This window comes from Leptidea sinapis, chromosome 1 (assembly GCF_905404315.1).
Source record: "Leptidea sinapis chromosome 1, ilLepSina1.1, whole genome shotgun sequence".
NCBI lineage: Eukaryota > Metazoa > Arthropoda > Insecta > Lepidoptera > Pieridae > Leptidea > Leptidea sinapis.
Window position 1 is genome coordinate 11,973,272 of NC_066265.1, and position 21,020 is coordinate 11,994,291.

The window sequence follows — 21,020 nt, forward strand, 5'->3', positions numbered from 1 at the left end:
ACTAATTAACTATCTAAAGACATTTTGTTAAATTTAAAGAGGTCTTCGTCTTCATAATATGGCTCCCGTGGGTAATTTGCCCATAGACAAGTAGAAAATACGAAAGAAAACGACACCGGCCTAATACTAGCAATTTCCATATTAAACAACTTGAACGGTCGCAAATGCGCTGAAGGTAACTTTCTTTGGTGGTTCCACGCTGCAGGTCCTCACGACAGACCGTTTGCCTCCATCATGACCGTTCATCTTCAGTACTGGTTTCAGATTAGCAACATCTCCATGAGATTGTGCCTTAAACCTTCCAAGAGTATTACCATTACCAAGGTCTCTTAACTTATTCGTCAGACCTGATATTTTATTAGAAATATTCGCATAATTCGTTTTCTTTATCTCAGTCTGTTTTTTTGGTTCACTAAGCTTCATTGGGATATCGAGATTCTGTAGGGACATGTATTTCCGATGTTCGGTGGTAAGATTTCGTTTGATTTCTGGAGTGGGTCGGGGAAGTCTTGGACCGGGGAGAAAGTTATTCGGCCGGAATGACAGAGGGGTTAGCTTCGATTTGTTGTCAGTATTTAGTCTGTAATACTGTGGAGTTGGCTCCAGTCGCTGTGGTTTCTTCAAGGTCAACGCCATCGCCATTTTCGTAGGCCTGGCTAAGCTGTCGAATGCTGTTGTGGAGAACTGGGAGCGGCTACTTCTCCATTCTTCTCGATCTGAGTCGTAGCCGTTATTTCCTGGAAGTTTTAATTAATCAGTTAGAGATAATTGTTACCAGAGTTACCTCCTTTGCACAGGATGCCGGCTAGATTATGGGTACCACAACGGCGACTCTCTCTGCCGTAAAGCAGTTAGTGAAATTTTCAAGAATCCGTAGTGGAACTGCATTGTAATGGGCAGGGCGTATCAATTACCATCAGCTGAACGTAATGCTTGTCTCGTCCCTTATTTTCATAAAAAAATCGTTCAACCAGGGGCGTGCATACTATATAGGCAAATTCTAATTCTAATTCATTAGAACCTAAATAAATATAGCACTAGTGTTAAAGTTGTTTTACTTTAATTTGGTTCCTTTATTCTATAAACTAAAGTAGCTATTATTAGTTGACCGATTGGTCGGAAATTATATGCGAAACACAAACAACTTCAATATTTCGATCTCAAAACCTAGCGCAGTTACTACGCTGCAACTACGACTAGTAAGATTTACAGTGCAACTGCTTTCCTTGCTAGAAAACCCATGCGTGTCACAGTAGACATGTACCAGTACGGAAACTTCCTACAAACGTTCGAAATGACACATTCACACAAACATGCGCATCGACGAGGCCCCTAAGCGGCTTTCGCGGTCATGCAAGTAGCGAGTGACACGAAGTTATTTGTTTCCATGATCTTTTTAAAAATGCCAGCGTATTGCCTGTGCCTGCGTTCAACTACACACTGGACTGTTCTCATTAAAAATGTAACTGAGATTCTCATCATCGAATACTCTCGAAATAAAGCTTTCGACAGATATGGGAAAACATCGCGATAAGAGCAGCCAGGAGTATTCTGCCAAGAGTGAACGACTGAGGATTTTAAAAGCATATTCAAATAAATATAAATACGAGAACAAACGAGAATAATTTAGTTTCTTCACGAGGAAGTTTTTAGTGATAAACATATTAATATTATCATAATATAAATGTTAACATAACATAGAAAAAAGTATACTCAGGATTAAGACAAGTGATAGAATAAACTTAAAAGAAATAAGAAAAAGGCAAACATTGCAGACGTATCACAAACAATTAGTAAACTCAATGAAATGGCAATGGGCAGGACATCTGATACGAGACAAACAAGAAAAATGGGCCAAAATAGTAACAGAACGGTATCCTAGAGAAGGGAAAAGTCAGTGAGGAGGAGCGACGATTTTTTATTATTTATTTACTGGTATGACGTGGAGCAGATCATGTCATAACCGAGAACACTAGAAGAGCCTGGGGGAGGCCTATGCGAAAGGAAAACAATCTGTGCCGATGTCAACTGCAAACTAAATGTAAATCTAAAACTAACTTAAGATTGTTATTAAAGGCTATTATTATTAGTAAGTAATATAAATGTTATGTATGATAATATTAAAACTAGATTGCAACATGACAACACTAATGAAGGGATTAATCGTTAAAATGACTTCTGCATAATGGCGTACGGTCATTATATTAAATGCACATTACATCACAAGCTATCTTATCTTATGTGAAGCACGTAAGGAAGCGTCTTGTTGCATTCCAATTTGGAGGCACATCTTTACGACTCTGATGCAAGGGTCACATAGGTACGCTAACGCATAAAAAAATTATATTCACGTAATACCTCATATCATTAAGTAATATCAGATGTCACATCTGATGTAATTTGAAGAAAAGTTAAAAGAATGAATTCGAAAGAAATGGCATATTGAGAGCACGGACTAGTAAAATAATAAGGACTCCGTGTCACCTTGTAAGGTTGGTTAAAACAAGCCGATTAACGTGTAAATACATAGCCTCACGCATACACTTACACAACTACAGGCCGATAGGCGGCCATTATGAGAATGGTCATCGTCTGTGACAGATCAGCTTGCGTCTCAATAAAATATTTAAAAAAGCCCTTGGTGCGTTGTGAAAAAGTGTAAAAACGATACTATGTAAGTATTTGTGGCCATATATGATTATTTAAGGAAGAAAAAACTGTCTAACTAGTATCCCCCGTAACCACACACACAATAGCATAACGGTGCTTGACTTGCTAATATTACAGCGCGCAGTCCTTCTTTTTTTACACGTCCGTGATTGACAGACAGAAATTAAAGTGACGTCATATTACCATCGGTAAATAGATTCATGAGCATGACATATTTGCATGGAAAAGATTTTATGACTATTGATGGACTGTCACGGCAAAAAAAAAACTAATACTAAAATAATTTATATCTAAATATTAGATTTTTTTTTGTATAGTTATATACAAAAAAAAATAAACTGCGAAATTATATATTATAGCCGTATTAATGTCGCAATGTGAAGGTAAGGTGCCAAAGAAGCTGGCAACGTTACCTCTTTGAATTGCCAAACTTATTCTGTGGCAAAGGTATGTGCCCGACCTAGTGTCACTCGTCAAATTTATAATTTCTCTTATATTGATTAAATTGAAACTTATACTATAATATTTACAGATATATAACACAATTATTAGGGTTCCGTAGCCAAATGGCAAAAAACGGAACCCTTAGAGTTTCGTCATGTCTGTCCGTATGTCACAGCCACTTTTTTCCGAAACTATAAGAACTATATTATTGAAACTTGGTAAGTAGATGCATTCTGTGAACAGCATTAAGGTTGTCATACAAAAATAGAAAAAAACAAATTTTGGGGGTTCCCCATACTTGGGTCTGAAACTCAAAAAAAATTTATCCGTGAAACCCATACGTGTGGGTATTTGTGGATAGTACATCAAAAATGACATTGAACTTTCTAATGTGATTTTTTCTCAACTGAATAGTTCTGCGCGAGAAACACTTCCAAAGTGGTAAAATTTATGACCCCTGTAATTTCTAAAATAAGAAAATGAGAAAAATAATATATGATGTATATTACCATGCAAACTTCCACCGAAAATTGGTTTGAACGAGATCTAGTTAGTAATTGTTTTTATCTAATCACTACATAGTATAAAACAAAGTCGCTTTCTCTGTCCCTATATCCCTATGTATGCTTAAATCTTTAAAACTACAAAACGGATTTTGATGCGGTTTTTTTTAATAGATAGAGTGATTGAAGAGGAAGATTTATTTGTATAATAACATCTATTTTATAGTGGAGAAATACTGTTATTTTTGAGGTTTCTAATGTGATGTCATAAATAATTAAATTTTTTCCGCTTACATTGCAAACGCTGGCTGAACCCTACGAGATTTATCATAATAATGTACTAAGTATTGTACACATTAAAAAGTTCTACAGAAAACACCGCTATGATATATGTCTACCTCTTATGGATATCCCACAATAACATTTTTTTGTCATTTACTTTTTACGACAAATAATGACTAATTTTCGAAGCGATTTTAACCACTACAGCATTAATCCTTATCTCATTAAATACCTTAAATACGTCGTTGATTTAATATACTTCTATATGGCCCTTTACAGCATATGATTTAAATGAATATTTTCGAAGATGTTACAGATTTAATAGCACTTTGAATTTAGCATGTATCGGACGCGTTCTGGACCTTTTTTTCAAATTTAAGGCGAAGGGTAAGGAGAAAACACGCAAACAAGGCATTTTTAGACAAGTTTATTAGTGAAATTACACCATTTGGAGCTATGAACACTATTTTATCATAGGGTTCTAATGTTTGCTGTTGGTTATAAGTTAACATTTCAGAGCTATTTTGAACTGCCACTTTTCATTGCAGTTAAACAAGTTTTTTCTATTCTCAGAAAAGGTATTTATATAGCTTATACTTTTTTTTGTGTAGGTATATTTATTCAGATTAGTATTCAATAATGAGAATTGTAACCATATAAACTGTTTGCGCCTGTTAAAATATTACGATTTCCACGCAAGAATTTTGAAAATGTTGGCTTTGTTACATAGATCGCGGGCCGGCAGCCGTGAACTCATATCGCTCAAGGTCGCTAGCATTTAGTGTCGCCTTAACATGTGTGTACAGGACAACGTCTATTGGGTCCGCTAGTTAAAAATAATAAACTATTATTAAAATATCGATCAAAGTTACAACGAACTACAAGAACTTTTATATTTTGTTACTTGCTGCTACGGAACCGGGCGAGTCCGACTCTCACTTGGCCGCTCTTATTATAGCAGGTGTATGATGTGTTAACCACACAGGCAGTGGCATCACTTACCATCACGCTTAGAATCTTGATTCCTCCCATTTTATTACGTCATTCCTATTCTAGAAAAAATATGACATTACTTAAAAATGTCACCTTAAACCTTAGCTATTATGTTTCCTTGAAAAATTGCCATCAATATATCAATAACGATAATTATTACAACAAGGCTGATGAAAATATAATGTGCACGTGAACCTGTTCCTTTACTTATTATATTGTCTATTTAATATCTTGATTTGCGCCATGCTGTTTGTCAAAACAGCTAGAGTCTGATAATAAGAGATTACCACGTTTGTTAGAAAAAAAGTCTATCAATACTCGTGTCTCTGTTTGACATATTATACTTGTTTGTACTCTGGGTGCCTGCCATCTTGTTTTCTCTGTGATCGTTGCTACGATATGGTGATTGTTGTTCTTGTGTAATAACTACTAAGACTGTTTCATGTGCATCTCGATTAAATCTAATCCAAAGAAATCAGTATATTTCATATTCATCAATCCTAGATATTCGCACTTGAATAAAATTTGTATCTTTCATTATAATTGATGTCTTCTTTTCACTTTTACATAGCAATAACTGTGTCGAATTGCAATGACCTTGAATAAATAACTTATAGCAATAGTTTGAAAGGGTTGCAACTTATAAAAATACTACATAGTGTTCTTTAGTCACTTGCGTCAAGCTTTCGTAAAATTAAAGGTTATCGTCATCTCTGACCCGTTAAATGCAAGCATTACAGATGGTACCAACAGAATACTTGTTTTACATTCCACGCACAAGATTTTTATCATTCAATCGCAAACATCTTGAATAAATTGATTACATCTTACAATTGCATAGTAACCTTCGCATTAAATATTGTAATAACATTTATATACATCGGGTCACACAAGGGTCAACTCTAGGTCTAATATATTAATTCCTTTTTTTTGTAAATTTGGACTTTTGTCTCGATGAAATGATCGAATTAAACGATTATTGACGTAGACCTTAGTGGAAATTGGAGGAGACCTTAAAGTATTCTTAAGAAACTATTATTTAGGTTCTCTATAGGTTACTTCCCTTAGAAATTTCTGATGATAAACTCCAAGAGAAAGTGAAGGTACTCCTCAAAATTTTTGGGTACACATATATATTTTTATTTTCAAAAACAAATCAGACAATTGCATATAGAAAGTATAATTTGGTGAAGAACTAATTTAACTTTAACTGATAAACCACAAAGTGTCAATACTATGATAGACACAAATTGGAATACGTCATGTTAGATTGATGATCAGATCCTATTGTGTTTCATTCACAAAAGTTACAGCTGAATGGTTATTTAGTGAAGAAATATAATACACCTAGGAAAGATTAAATTCCCGCGCTACTCAATTCACTACAACTTCCTGTTAATTTAAACCATGCATTGATGCGTTACACTATTATGTAAAAGTAGTATTCGACGAGCTAAATATTGGCTCTTTACATATCAAATTAATTTATGTACATGTTGAATGTGTTTCTAATCGATATAATATATTTAAGAGCTTTGGTATTGATGAGGTGTTGCGATGTTAACCTTAATTTGATTTGAAAGTTCTTTTAAATGTTTTCTTTTTATGAGTAAAATTATGAGACTACCAAGACTCAATTCACTCTATAAGTGATACGGCCTGAGTATTGCAAGGTTCATCAGGATTATTTTTGAAGTAAAATTTCTTTATGCACGCTTAATTTCGGGAGTAAGCTCGTGAATGCGTGACGAGAGCGTTACGAAAAGTGTTATCGAGCGTGCCGAAAGGAAGTTGATATTTTAAATATATTTAAAGTAAGTATACCTTTGAAATATTATGTGTTTAAAGCTTTGCCCTTTGAAGTTTCACTTCTACAATGTGTCCCAGAACTCATTTCGAGTATTTCGTAGTTTCATTTCGTTCTTGTTTCTTCTTGAACAATCTTATAAAATAATATTTTGTTTTACTTCAGTCGTGTTTTAAGTAAACTTGCCCACTTGGGCGTAGTATTAGTTGCCGCACTTTGCAACTACGTCTGCAATATCTTGTTGGACGCAGCTGAGACCAATCTTTAAGGCGACACTAAATGCCAGCGACCTTGAGCGATATGAGTTCAAGGCTGCCGGCCCGCCATCTATGTAACAAAGCCAATATTTTCAAAATTCTTGCGTGGAAAACAGTTTATATGCTTATAATCCTCGTTATTCACTACTAATCTGAATAAATAAACCTACACAAAAAACTACAAGCTATAAGAATAACTTTTCTGAGAGAAGTACCAAAAAATGCGTCACGCTATGCCAAAAAACTTGTTTAACTTCAAAGAAAAGTGGTAGTTCAAAAAGGCTCGGCAGTGTTAACTATGACCAACAGCAAGCATTAGCAACCTATAAATAAGACTTAAGGATATGTGTAACAGTCTTAAGTAGTGTTCATAGCTCGAAATGCTATACTTTCACCACAAGACTTGTCTAAAAACACCATGTTTGCGTGTTTTCTGCTTACTCTTTGCCTAAGATTAAGATTCTAGCATTACTTATCAAAAAGATTTTAATTTAAATAATTTATAAAACGATCAAGCAAAGGTAAGTGTTGACTTAAATGTGGCAATGAGTTTCTGGCCGCTTCTTTTTTAAGTTTGACCTATTCCGATGCCGTTGTAATTAATGGTAAAATGACTTTTGACATTCATATGTGTCATTCTTTGACCAAAATGAATAGAGTTATTTGTTCTGTTTTGATTTGATTTATACTATTTATTTTTATTGAAATAGAGGAAAAGGGGTTCCACGCGTTCTGTCTTAGATGATTAATATGACTACGCTTATTGTTGCTATAGATCCGATGAAAACAGGCCAGGTTTATTACTTTAGTGTACGTGACAAGCAACGTCTTACAGTCGCGATTTGTATGTCACTTTGTGTTAGTGTGCGTGCATTGTTCAAATAGAGGGTAACTGTCAACTAGCAAACAGCGTTTTCACAGCTATCACAGCCTTTTAGACGTACAAATGATCTATGCTTTGTATCAATGCCAGAGGAGTCACAGGAGCGTTGCCAGCGTTACCGTTTGAATTAAGAACCCTAAAAAACCTTCTGTTTTTAGGGTGCCGTAGCCAAATGGCAAGAAATGGAACCCTTATAGATTCGTCATGCCGGTTTGACTATCCGTCCGTATGTTACAGCCACTTTTTTCCAAAACTATAAGAACTATATACTATTGAAACTTGGTAAACAATAAATTTTAGAACTGAAACTCAAAAATTTTTTTTCATCAAACCCATACGTGTGGCGAGTATGTATAGATAGGTCTCCAAAAATGATATTGAGGTTTCTAAGATCATTTTATTCCAAACTAAATAGTTCGCGCGAGAGACACTTCCACCCCCTGTAACTTCTAAAATAAGAGAAAAAATGAAACTATAAAATATATGATGTAAATTACCATGCAAACTTCCACCAAAAGTTGGTTTCAACGAGATCTAGTTAGTGCTTTTTTATGCGTCATAAATCCTTTTATCAATAACTTAATTGAACTACAACTACAATACACTATCATTAAAACAACGATCAAAATTGCAAGCTACAAGAACTTTTATATTCCCGTACTTGCTGCTAAGTCAACTTGTAGCCGCAACTGACACCATGCCTAAAGAAATTGACAGAAGGATAGCCAAGACCTGGAAAAGGTTTGGTCCCTTAGCGAGATTATGAGAAATGCAGATATGCCAATTAAAGAAAAAAGAAAAGTATGTAATACCTACATTTTGTCATGTCCAACGTATGGGTGCCAAACATGGGCATTAACAGAAAAGTTCTTGTAAAAATTTTTTGAAAGAAGTGTTATTGGAATTAAAAGAAGAGATAAAATAAAACTAACAAAAATTAAGAGTACAACTAACTTCAAAGATGTCAAAACTGTGTGCAAAACATTTAAGTGGAAATGGGCGGAACATATGCTACGTGACAAAAGCGAAAAATGGACAAAAATCATAACGGAGTGGTATCCACGAGAATGCAAAAGAAGCAAAGGGCGACAAATAAAACGATGGGAGGATGACCTTAAGAAAGTGGCTCGCCCAAAATGGATGAGAATGGAGAGAGAGAGAGAAAGAAAGATGGAAGTCTTCAGGGGAGGCCTATGTCGAAGGTCAAGCTGTTATAAAATCGTAAGAAATTAGTTAAGGATATACTTTTAAAAAAAATATATTATTAGTAACGGCAATAAAGGCTTATTTTATTTATTTATAATCTTTAACTAAATAATATTCTTTGAGGTGTATTTTACTTTGTGGTGAATTTAGAACCCATAGTAAAGATGTGGTCTTGTGGCATATAATCATAAAATTAACGATGTTTTGTGTAATATGGATGCGTGTCAATGGGTCACTGCAGTGTTGATGTTGTTACTTCACCACTGTTGTAAATTTGTGTATCTGAGATTTATTTGCATATTGTTGGCTGATTGTTGTTGCAATATACATAGCAGAAACCAACATCTAAGCTCGCAGAGTCCTTAGTTATTTTAATGATGATACTTTCAAAAACTGTTCATTAAAGTTACTGACTAACAGCTCGAATTGTCGGGGACCCAGTACTCTGTGAACGGCTGGATCACTTGGCGTTGCGTAGAGACGTCGATTCATTGTGTGTCTTCTACCGCATTTATCACGGGGAGTGTTCCGAAGAGCTGTTCAACCTGATTCCTGCCGCCGAATTTCACCTTCGCACGACACGCCACAAGTTACGATATCATCCCCACCATCTGGATCACATCCACAGTGCGGTTTTCAAGGAGCTTTCTTCCTCGTACCACGAAGCTGTGGAATGAGCTTCCTTGTGAGGTGTTTCCGGGACGATACGACATGGGTACCTTCAAGAAAAGCGCGTACACCTTCCTTAAAGGCCAGCAACGCTCTTGTGATTCCTCTGGTGTTGCAGGAGAGTGTGGGCGGCGGTGATCACTTAACACCAGGTGACCCGTACGCTCGTTTGTCCTCCTATTCCATAAAAAAATAAATAAAAAATAAAGTTAACTTTTCGTAAAAAAAACTTTAAGTACAGCATAGTTGAGCTAACTGATGCGTTTGACTGACGCACTGGTTAGCTCAACAACTCAAGCGCTGATATTTTCATTGACGAATAAAAAAAAAGTCGACTTCAAAAACTGAAAATTCAATTTAATACACCTCTTATGCAAACCTTTACCTTTAATATTAATTAAATACTACCACCGAATCCAAAGCTATCAATATGTAGCACATACAAATAATAATATTTTATTAATATTAAAGGTAAAGGCTTGCATAAGAGATGTATTAAATTAAATTTTTAGTTATTTGATACTTTTCAGTTTTTATTCTAAACGTAGTTTTTTTTATTTTTTACGTTTTAGTGTCAGTTAATAATAATATATAATCAAGCTGAATGAAAACTCCAAAAAAACGCCGTATACAGAAAACAATTATGTCATCCTAATAGATTATAATTTTCATATAAATGTTCATAAAGTGAAAACTACTGGGCCAAACTATGTAAAATTTTTCACATAAACATCGAACAAAAGAAGAATTACGTAAATCGGATCATAAATCTCAGAGTAATAGGTGTACATTCATAAAAAAAAAATACGATCGAATTGATAACCTCTTCCTTTTTGAAGTCGGTTAAAAAATTAAGATCGTTCAAGAATTTACTGCTAGTATATATGGTATCAAGAACTACACCAACCTAACTTTTGCATATACTATGGACTGCATACTGTCGATTGGTATAGAATTTGTCCATTAAACAAATCGGTGAAATATTAAAAAAAAAATCAATAATTAATCGTATCCTGGACAGAAATTTGATAGGCAATCCATATATTTATTGATATATTCAATTTCATAAAAAAATATGTTTCATTCAATAACCAGCTCGGTGAAAGTCGTTCTATACTGTCTCTTAGACTATTACTAGATCTCGTTCAAACCAATTTTCGGTGGAAGTTTGCAGTATATCATATATTTTTTTTTGATTTTATCATTCTCTTATTTTAGAAGTTACAGAGGGGACATACACATTTTACCACTTTGGAAGTGTCTCTCGCGCAAACTATTCAGTTTAGGAAAAATGATACCAGAAACCTCAATATCATTTTTGAACACCTATCCATATTACACATGGGCTTGATGAAAAAAAAAAATTTTTTTTTCTGCTTTTGTGTAAAAATCTTATTGCGGTTCACAGAATACATCCACATACCAAGTTTAATAATAGTATAGTATAGTTCTTATAGTTTCGGATAAAAGTGGCCGTGACACACTGACAAACAGACATACAGACATGGCGAATCCATAACGGTTCCGTTATTCGCCAATTGGCTACGGCACCCTAAAAAGTAAGTTTTTCATTTCTGATTTAAATTCTGTCTCAGTCAAAGTCATACCTATTATTATTATAATAAAGCAGAATCAGGCAAGAACACCATTTACCGTAATATAATATGGGATACACCCACACGTTCTAAACAAGTTAAGGCACATGATTTCGTCTTAAATATCACGGACATCGAATGACTCTCAAATATTTAGACAAGTAATTTATCAACAAACACACTAATCGCCATTCTGGTTGTTACCGACTGATATTTCGAGGACGCACGTGTTATATTGTTGACTAGCTGACCCGGCAAACGTTGTTTTGCCATATAAATCATTTTTAAAGTTGACCGTTTCTTGGACATTACAACATTCCTTTAATTTTCTAAAATAATATATTTTTTTTAAATAAACGTAGCCTAAGTTACTCCTTAGTACATCCGCTACCTGCCAATAAAAGTCCTGTCAAAATCGGTCCAGCCATTCCAGAGATTAGCCGGAACAAACAGACAGACAGAGAAAAATTGTACAAATGTTATTTTGTTGTATGTACCGTATATATATTCATATAAATGTAGTAAAAAACGGTTATTTCAATATTACAAACAGACACTCCAATCATATTTATAGATGTATAGATTTTGTTTTGTTTCACAAACTGTCTAATACTAGAATATACTATACACGTATTTTTTTTATTTTTTTTTATTTGCATTGAATAGGTTTCATTATGGTATAGTACAAATGTTTACAGTATGTTATTCAACTCTATACAAAGCATGCAGATGTCAGAGATTTACAATTATTTATATAAATAAGAATATAATAATACATAGCATTTAAAAGCTTAGTAATAATAAAATATCTACCAACATTTTTATTTATTTTCTTTTATGTTTGGTTGAACAATAGATTTTGAGAATATATATAAGTGTACCTATGTCTCTACATTCTATTATTTACAAAAATTTAATTTATTATTTACATTCAAGTCCAGAGAAACTATTTAAAAATAGCGGCCAAGTGCGAGTTGGACTCGCCCATGAAGGGTTCCGTAGCAGCAAGTAACATACTATTAAAGTAATATAGAAAGGAAAATTATATTTAATTATTTAAATGGAAAAGGCAAAAAATCCTTGCTCAAAATCATACAGTGCAAATGAGCTCTCATCATTTATACGTATAAAAAAAAGTACTTACAAGATTACTTTCAAACCAATTTTCTGTGGAAGTTTGCATGGTACATCATATACTTTTTTGTTTTATCATTGTCTTATGTTAGAAGTTACAGAGGGGGATACATTTTACCACTTTGGAAGTGTCTCTCGCGCAAACTATTCAGTTTAGCAAAAAATAATATTAAAAACCTCAATATCATTTTTGAAGACTTAACTATAGTCCCACCCCACACGTATGGGTTTCATGAAAACAAATTTTTGAGTTTCAGTTTTAAGTATTTATATTTAACCCCATAGTTTCTTATTTTTTTTCCATTCTGTGTGAACATTTTAATGCGGTTCACAGAATACATCTACTTACAAAGTTTCAACAGTACTCGTATATTCCTTTTTAATTTTGGAAAAAAGTGGCTGTGACATATACGGACTGACAGACAGATATACGAATCTATAAGGGTTCCATTTTTTACCATTTGGCTACAGAACCCTAAAATGGTTCTATATATATCCCTAATATGGTCTAATAAAGCTAAATGCTAAATGGATGATAGAGTTTTGAAAAGTCGACCTTATAGTAAATTCCACGGTATTTATCGGGGGTGTGACTAAAGAGGTCAGATGGAGGATACTAATAGCAAGCATTCTTCATTCCTTTTTATGAAATATTTCATATTTAAAACGCATTTAACTTTGAACATTTATATATAGAATGCAGCACCTTACAAACTGATTTGTTATGGATGTTAAAACCATTCTAAAAAACCTCTATTTGAATTAAAAGAGTGGCCGTTGGGTTTCTTGTATACTCTTCCCACGAACTACTTTTCTGATCATATGGTAGATTCAGGAATTTAAAAGAAAAATTTATAGTAACTACTCAAAAGGGCTTATTTTATAATTATAATTGAATAAAGTTAATTTGACTTTGACAAGTTAGCTTGTATGAGAGGGTTTTTTGCGATTACGAGGATTAAAGTCTTGTATACTACTTTGTCTTCTTGTCTAATGAAGCTCCATACCTTTAGAAACAGGTATGATTTTATGTATGTCTTAGCTGCCCATTACTTTTCGTAGATTTGAGTAGATTTTTTTACTTAATGGGGCAAATGATGGAAAATGATAACATGAAGCCGACCATGGATATGTCAAATTTGGTCTACAATTTATTGGGAATAATAAAATTATATTTCAATTTGCAAAAAATTCTTATTTGATTTCAGATTGTTGCGCATTTCGAAGACTGGACGTCTATGTCGACGTTTTCCAATATTTCAAAAAAATACGCCATATAAATTTATGCAGTCAAACTACTTTTACTGGTCCCCTGCATAGCTGCTAGAGGTTACGGTACCACAACGGCGCCTATTTCTGGCGTGAAGCAGTAATGTGTAAACATTACTGTGTTTCGGTCTGAAGGGCGCCGTAGCTAGTGAAATTACTTTGCAAATGAGACTTAACATCTTATGTCTCAAGGTGACGGTCGCAGTTGTAGTGCCGCTCAGAATTATTGGATTTTTTCAAGAATCCTGGGCGGCACTGCATTGTAATGGGCAGGGCATATCAATTACCATCATCTGAATGTTTTGCTCGTCTCGTCCCTTATTGTCATAAAAAAAATCTAAAATATTTGTTGAAATATATTAGGCAAATTAGCATTAGACGACATGATAATGCAGAAACGCAATCATCTATAAAAACTAACTCGAATCTAATTTGTGGCAAATTGATACAAATTGCGCACAGCCGAAGAAGCAACAAGGCGAGTGAATGACCGTGCTTGCGACATCTGACGGCCAGAAACGACCTTGATGCAGATATTGTGAAGATGTCTTGCATGCGACCTGTCAACATTGTTTGTAAGAGACCAATCGTAATGGCCATGTTCTACATTGTTTGTGGTAATAACGAGACCTTTTGGCCCGATACATTAGAAACAGGCGCATTAAGCGAGGACAGATTTTGGTCTTTTCATCTATTGTGTCGGTACACACCAATGAATTGTATGTATTTTACTGTGAAATTGAAAATTTTAACGAACCATACAGCCGAGTGGTTAGTGAGCTTGCTTACTGAGCAGGTAGGTGCAAACATTTAAATTAGTTAGGAATTAATATAACCAAATCTTTTTTGAGCTGTGACCTCACTTTTATTTTATTGAATATCTTTCATTATTAGTATTAAAATATGGGTAATTTTTTAGAAGCTTTATATTATAATTTTTTAAACCATGTTTGTTTACACATACGCATTCAATACAATCTATTGATTTCGTTTTCAGAAGGAAATCTAGCTCTATTCCGATGCCGCTTTATTTTTACAAAAACTCAAGTTTCATACCCAAAGGTTAACCTAAAGGAACCTGATTAATATTGAACCAAGACTTTGGTGTCTGTCCGTCGGTTTGTCTAAAATTTGTTTTTCTTTCCTTCTTTTAAATCACAATATTTCAAAGAAGAGGGTGAACACAGAAATAACTTAATTCTAATTTAAAAGTAATATTATTTCTTTTGATTAACGCGAGTATAAATAACCTTTTAAAAGATTACAACGCGAAAATGTAATATTTTTATTATTACATATTTTATTTAACCCGACGTTTCTGTGTAGGTCACCCTTTGCAGATCACGTTTTCAGTCCCCTTTTAATAAAAAATATTATTTCACAAAAGTTTTCAGAAAGTAAACAGTAATATATCTAGTTCAGTAGTACAAAACCCTTGTTGTTGACCCATTTTTTATTTCAGAAATGTGAAAGTGACCCCGTCAGTAGGTACTCTTTCACCACCCAACCGCAAAATTGATTTCCATGAAGTTACGCATGAACATAGTATATGGAAAGGGTATTTAAACACAGACGTCACAAGTCAGCTGTATATAAACACATAAACAGACCGTCCAAACCACTACATCCGCATCGACCAACCAAAAGTTTTGGTAAAAGAGAATAGATTTCTCTCAAGACTGGTACGCGAAGCCATTGAAATTAAACAACACCCAAATTTCAATAGAGAAGACGGATTAAAATTATCTAACCTGGGATCCAATAATCTCTAAATTAAAACCCAAAACTACACACGCCAAAAACCATTTGTCTCTATCATGCATATACCACCTCCGAGGTAATAAATGGCGCTTAACTTTATAATGAACTATATATCCTGATAACAAGTATGACAAATACTATCCTGACTTATTTCATCTGCACTCCCCCTAAAAACGAAATCCGGAAAGGTCAACTATCACTATGCCGTTCAATACTTTTATACTCGAATCGAGAATAATTGCTAACGACTAGCTATGTGCCAAAATGGGATACTTAATTCATAAAAGTAATTAATTGCTTTAAGTTAAGATTATCAACGACCAAGATCCGTATTCCTGAAATTGTCTCAATACGTGATCCTTGAGCAAAAGCTGGAAATAGGCGCGGCCATGAAAAAAACACAAAAACACCACAAACCGCTGACATTTGTCACTTTGACGATGGCCAACGGCCCGCAACTGAATATAATACAATTCACACACTTTGTTAGAAGCCCGACGAGATAGTCCTCGTCCTGTTATCGCTTAGCACCACTCACAGTCACAAATCACACACCTTCAATAACACAACACACAAATAGTCACACACTTATACACATACATACATTCACACAGAATTACAAACACACATACATATATCACCGCACTCGCCATTGTCCATTGTACTAACAGCTATATTAGATCGTTAGTGAATTGAGAGAAGATTCTCTCCATTCAGCCTAGCGAGCAGTCGGTCCGAGGTTCGAGTCTCCTTCCAAGGCGCCCAGCGCTTGTGAGCTACATTTTCGGCTTCCAAGCCCCCCGTCCGGCTTCGCTGTAAAAGCCTTTAGCGCACAGAGTAGGTTTTTTAGTTGGTATAGTTCGGATGTTACGTAATACGTAAATGTATTTCCCTCCTATCAAAAAAAAATCGGTAATAACGTTCTAAGAATAAAATTCACGTGCTTAGATTTTCTTCCAAAACAATAAACCTGTCACCGATTCCATTTTGATTTTGCATACGATACCCGTGTTTTAAATATAGAGGACTAATTGGCAAATTAAAATAAAATAAAATGCAACAACGGCTATTAACATGCTTCGGAGTTATTATGATAAGACCGTGTTTCCGTATTGTATGTACATCATAAAAAAACTTGCTCACCTTTATTGCTCGTCCACAAGTTGCTAGCAGGCTTCTTTGATTTTTCTCTAAACATAAGAATGTCTGGTATTTTATTCTGTTTATAGTCTTTAGGAACTACATCGGGGGATCTTTCTACGCTGACTCTGACGTATTCACCTTTCAATACCTTTGGTGAATCCTTACTTGGTAGTAATGGTGGAGAAGGCGCCTTCTGTTTTTTGTTAAACAATTTCTTTTTCTGGGGCTTCGTAGTTATATCAATATCAGTATGTATAATGCTGTCTATTTCACCAATATCTTCATTTCTTATTCCAATTAGACTCATAGGTTGGTCGAACCGAGAACCCTTATGTTGCACAGATAAGTGCGTTATTCCATCATAGTCTTTCTGCATTAAATCGTATTCAGAGTTTCCTTTGTCAAACAAACTATAATCATCAATACTATTTTTTCTATTGCTAAAGAGATCAGTTTTCTTTTTGGAAAATAAATTATCGTATGAATAACTTGATGTTTTTGTTAATCTGTTGCGCATTTTAAAATATTTATACGTAAAATATATCCTCTTGAAGTCCTGTTCGTTTTCGAATTTCAACGCTATTGCTTCGATATGAAGGTTTTTTGTTACATAGAAGACTAGAGTGTTTTCACAAGTGGGATAATTTTCAATGTTGACACAGTTGGTGATATCGTCGATTGCGATGTTTTCATACTTGATTGTCTTATTGTAATTATTTTTGAGTTTATCGTCATCGTTATCTTCCTTTGTCTGTTTGTGCGTCAGTTGGAGTTGGTCTTTTTCGTTGAATCCAACAATTATATTGTAATCTTCTTGGTTGGGTTGTTTGATCGTGTGTAGTTCCAGCTGATGGCTGGAGCTATGTAGTTTGTGACGAGCTGCTATTGCAGCCCACCCTCCGCATCGGTTCGACTTCTTTACAGTCATTATGGATCTGAAAAAAAAATAAGTTATTAAATATTTATTCTGTTATTAATTTTATTGAAGTTCTGTTTTTTTTTCTATACAAGTATTAGTGTTGTCTCGTTTTGATGTTATATGAAGGTTACACTACGATATTTGTCTTTGAAGGCATTTTATTTTTACTAAAACAACTGAATGAACTAACACTCTGGTGCTCTAGCTTAAAACATCCGCAAATATAATTCATAAATAAATAAGCTATTACGCTACTAACAACAATCGTAATTATATTACTGCCTATATATATATATATATAGAACATATCAGCATATCGGTGACGCAACTAAGAATGTTCCACCCTCCTAAAAATGCTTAACCCGCGTACTTTTCACTTCAAACAATTAGCCTACATTTGCCCATGCACTTCAATAGTTATGTTATGAATGTTAAAGACATAAAATAATTTTATAGTGTTATAAAATTTAAATCAATTATTATTTTAAACGACTTCGTCGTCACAGTAAGTATAACAGATACGAGAGTCATTACAGAAATTCTTTAACTGCCATAAACTATAGTTGGTGTGTTAAATTTTAGGCCTTTGACACACTTGATAAATCTTAAACGAACGTGAAACTATTATAGCACTGTACACGATAACAATGCGGGACTCGAACCCGCGACGTTAAGTAGTCCTGTAGATGAAGCCACAAACTGAGCGTTGAACAAAGACATCAAGATTTATAATCTTTACGTCACTCGAACGGTTGGCACAGAACGCTAGACGTCGCGGGTTCTAGTCCAGTTTCAGAACATTGTTATACTTCTGCACAAGGACAAATGAAGAAGGTGTCTTGTTCTCTTAAAGTAAATATCGGTACCCACTTAGTTATTGCTTGCCCTTCATTTTTGTTTGAAAATATGACAAAATCAAAGACCTATTATACGATGCAAGTTTTCTGTCCAAGAAAATGTACATATTAAAATAAGACAAGACGGAATATGAACGCTTGTTTTCATTCTAGAAGGCTTATCTGAAAACGACCATGCATATAAAATGTAAACGCAATAAGTAGTTGCCATCTTTTTACTATCAACTAGCTGACCCGACAGACGTTGTTCTGTTCATAATAAATAAAATACTGTGTTTTATGAATTCGTCAATAATATTTCAACACATCAAGAATTATTTCGTAAAATATGCTCCCTGTTGTTATAATGAAATTGTTTCACAGCAGAACTGTCAAACCGTGCGTCAATATATTCTCTCATATAAAACAAATATTGGAAAGAAGATTAATTATGGCTCCCAAATCATAATAAAAAACTATCATATCTCTCAAGTTGGACTAAACTGCACTCCATGAAGTAGTCCCCATTAAAATCCGTTCATTATCATTCAACATCAGGACACTGGATTAATATACATAAAGATTTTGTGTAATTGACGATGTATTTCCCATTTTGTTTTGTATTAAATAAAGCTTTATAATTATAGTATCACATATTGCAAGATTAAACGTAATTTTCACAAAAAAAAACGTTTAATTTAACACATATAACACTATATGAATAACTAATAATAATCGAATAGAATTTATGCATTCGAGAATGTTTTCCAAATTTTGTATGCACAACCTTTAGATGAAATAACAGCAATAACTAACTTATAGAACACTCTATCAATTTAACATTTTAGTTTCATATCGTTTAATAAAACGTAAATTTGTTCAGGCCAATAAAATAATATAGTCAAAAAACAAGCAAATTTAATGCCAAACTTTCACTAACTTTCGTTTGACATTCGTCGCGTTCGCATTTCTGTTTACTTTTAATTTCGAATTTTGCATTAATTACAAAATTTTAATTAATTATGGACATAAAATGATAAAACGACACTTTAGAAAGGATTTCATTGAGATCAAATGGAAAGAGAACCTATTTTAACTAAATTGTTTACAACTTTTTTGCATACTTCGCTCGAATTGCTGCCATGTCTGCTTTGATGCAAAGCAATGGCTGTATATAATGTTATATCATTCATTAATAATGTCATAAATAAGAATAATAAAAAAAAGACCATGGGTAACACGAGTGTGAAGTGGCGAGTCGTACATACTAATGCCTTTAGAGCTTCAATTGCCAGCTCTATAATTTTTATGCCTTTGTGAAAATCAAAAATTGAGCAGCACTACAATTGCGCTCTTCACTTTGAAACATAATTAACATGTTAAGTCTCATTTGCCCAGTAATTTCACTAGCTACGGCGCCCTTCAACGCGAAATACAATAATGCTTACACATTATTGCTTCATGGCAGAAAAGGGCGCCGTTGTGGTACCCATAATCTAGCCGGCATCCTGTGCAAAGGAGCCTCCCACTGATATTCTTGTTTTCTTTTCATCCAAAACACTTCGACACTGGACATAAAATCATTATGGTAGTCGTTTCAAATTATAAATTACTGATTAGATTAACAAGCAGGTAACCAGAATTTTTCAAGCTGTAATGGAGCCTCGAAATAAATAAGATATAATAAGATAGTAAGAAAAAGCACTGATCTATTTTATTTCTTGTAACTTCCGCATAGAAACCTCTCAAGTGCGAGTTAGAAACGCACTTGGAAGGAATAGTGAAATGAGCAAGGAGTTCACGTAATAGTTAAGAATACACCCTGTCCATCGAAATGCAGAGCCGATCAATATTATTGAAAAATTCAAAAGTGTCAGCGACACAACCATTGAGTTCGTCACCTTAAGCCATAACTCCAGCGTCCTTTAACCGAAACACAAATAGTGCTGCCACACTACGGAGGAGAAAAGGGTGAAAAAGGTTGTGGTCAGTCCTACATCAAACACCCAATTAATGAGAATCTTGGGCAAAGATGCCTCTGACTGGTTCCCGTACTATTTTAATCGAAATATTTATTTTTATTTGGTGGCGGATATTTTAGGTTTTAAAATTTGTTGTTAAGTTGAAAGGTGAAGGGTGAATTGTAATTGGTTTCCCATTTTCTATCATTTGGACAACGAACACGGAAAAGCAAAAACAACATAGCTATTTAATATTTTCTTTGATTAACGCGAGTATTAAAACATTTAAATAAAATACTATTTAAAGGATTAAAACGCGTGTAATTGTATTATTTTCATAAGGTATTGGCGTAAATTATATTTTTATAATTCAATTATTTAAACTGACGTTTCGATGACGTTTGAAGGAGCATGTTTTCAAGACGTGGGGGACGTTTACGATCAATTAAAAAGTATTTTATTTAAATAGTTTATTTAGGATGAAGAAGGTCGTGAATCGAACACTTCGTGTGCTAACACGCTGCGTTTATTACTAGCGATGACACGAGCGACGTGTTAATATCGTAATTCGTTAGATAACACGCTTACGACACACCCAGTAGTGTGGGCAAGTATTTTTTGTTGGATAATCGCGGAATATAATTACAATAATCATTGTATTATATTCAAAGAAACGGATTATGTGATG

At 34.1% G+C, this 21,020-nt stretch overlaps 1 protein-coding gene across 1 annotated transcript in view; it reads right to left on the reverse strand.

Annotated features, from left to right (window-relative positions):
• Nucleotides 1-16,596: 16,596 nt before the first annotated feature.
• Nucleotides 16,597-21,020, reverse strand: part of LOC126979540 (uncharacterized) — a 75,556-nt gene continuing 71,132 nt past the window's right edge. The window contains exon 2 of the mRNA XM_050828893.1: nucleotides 16,597-17,551. Within this exon, the coding sequence (XP_050684850.1) occupies nucleotides 16,597-17,544 (948 nt within the window). The 5' untranslated portion in view covers nucleotides 17,545-17,551. The remainder of the gene's footprint in view (nucleotides 17,552-21,020) is intronic.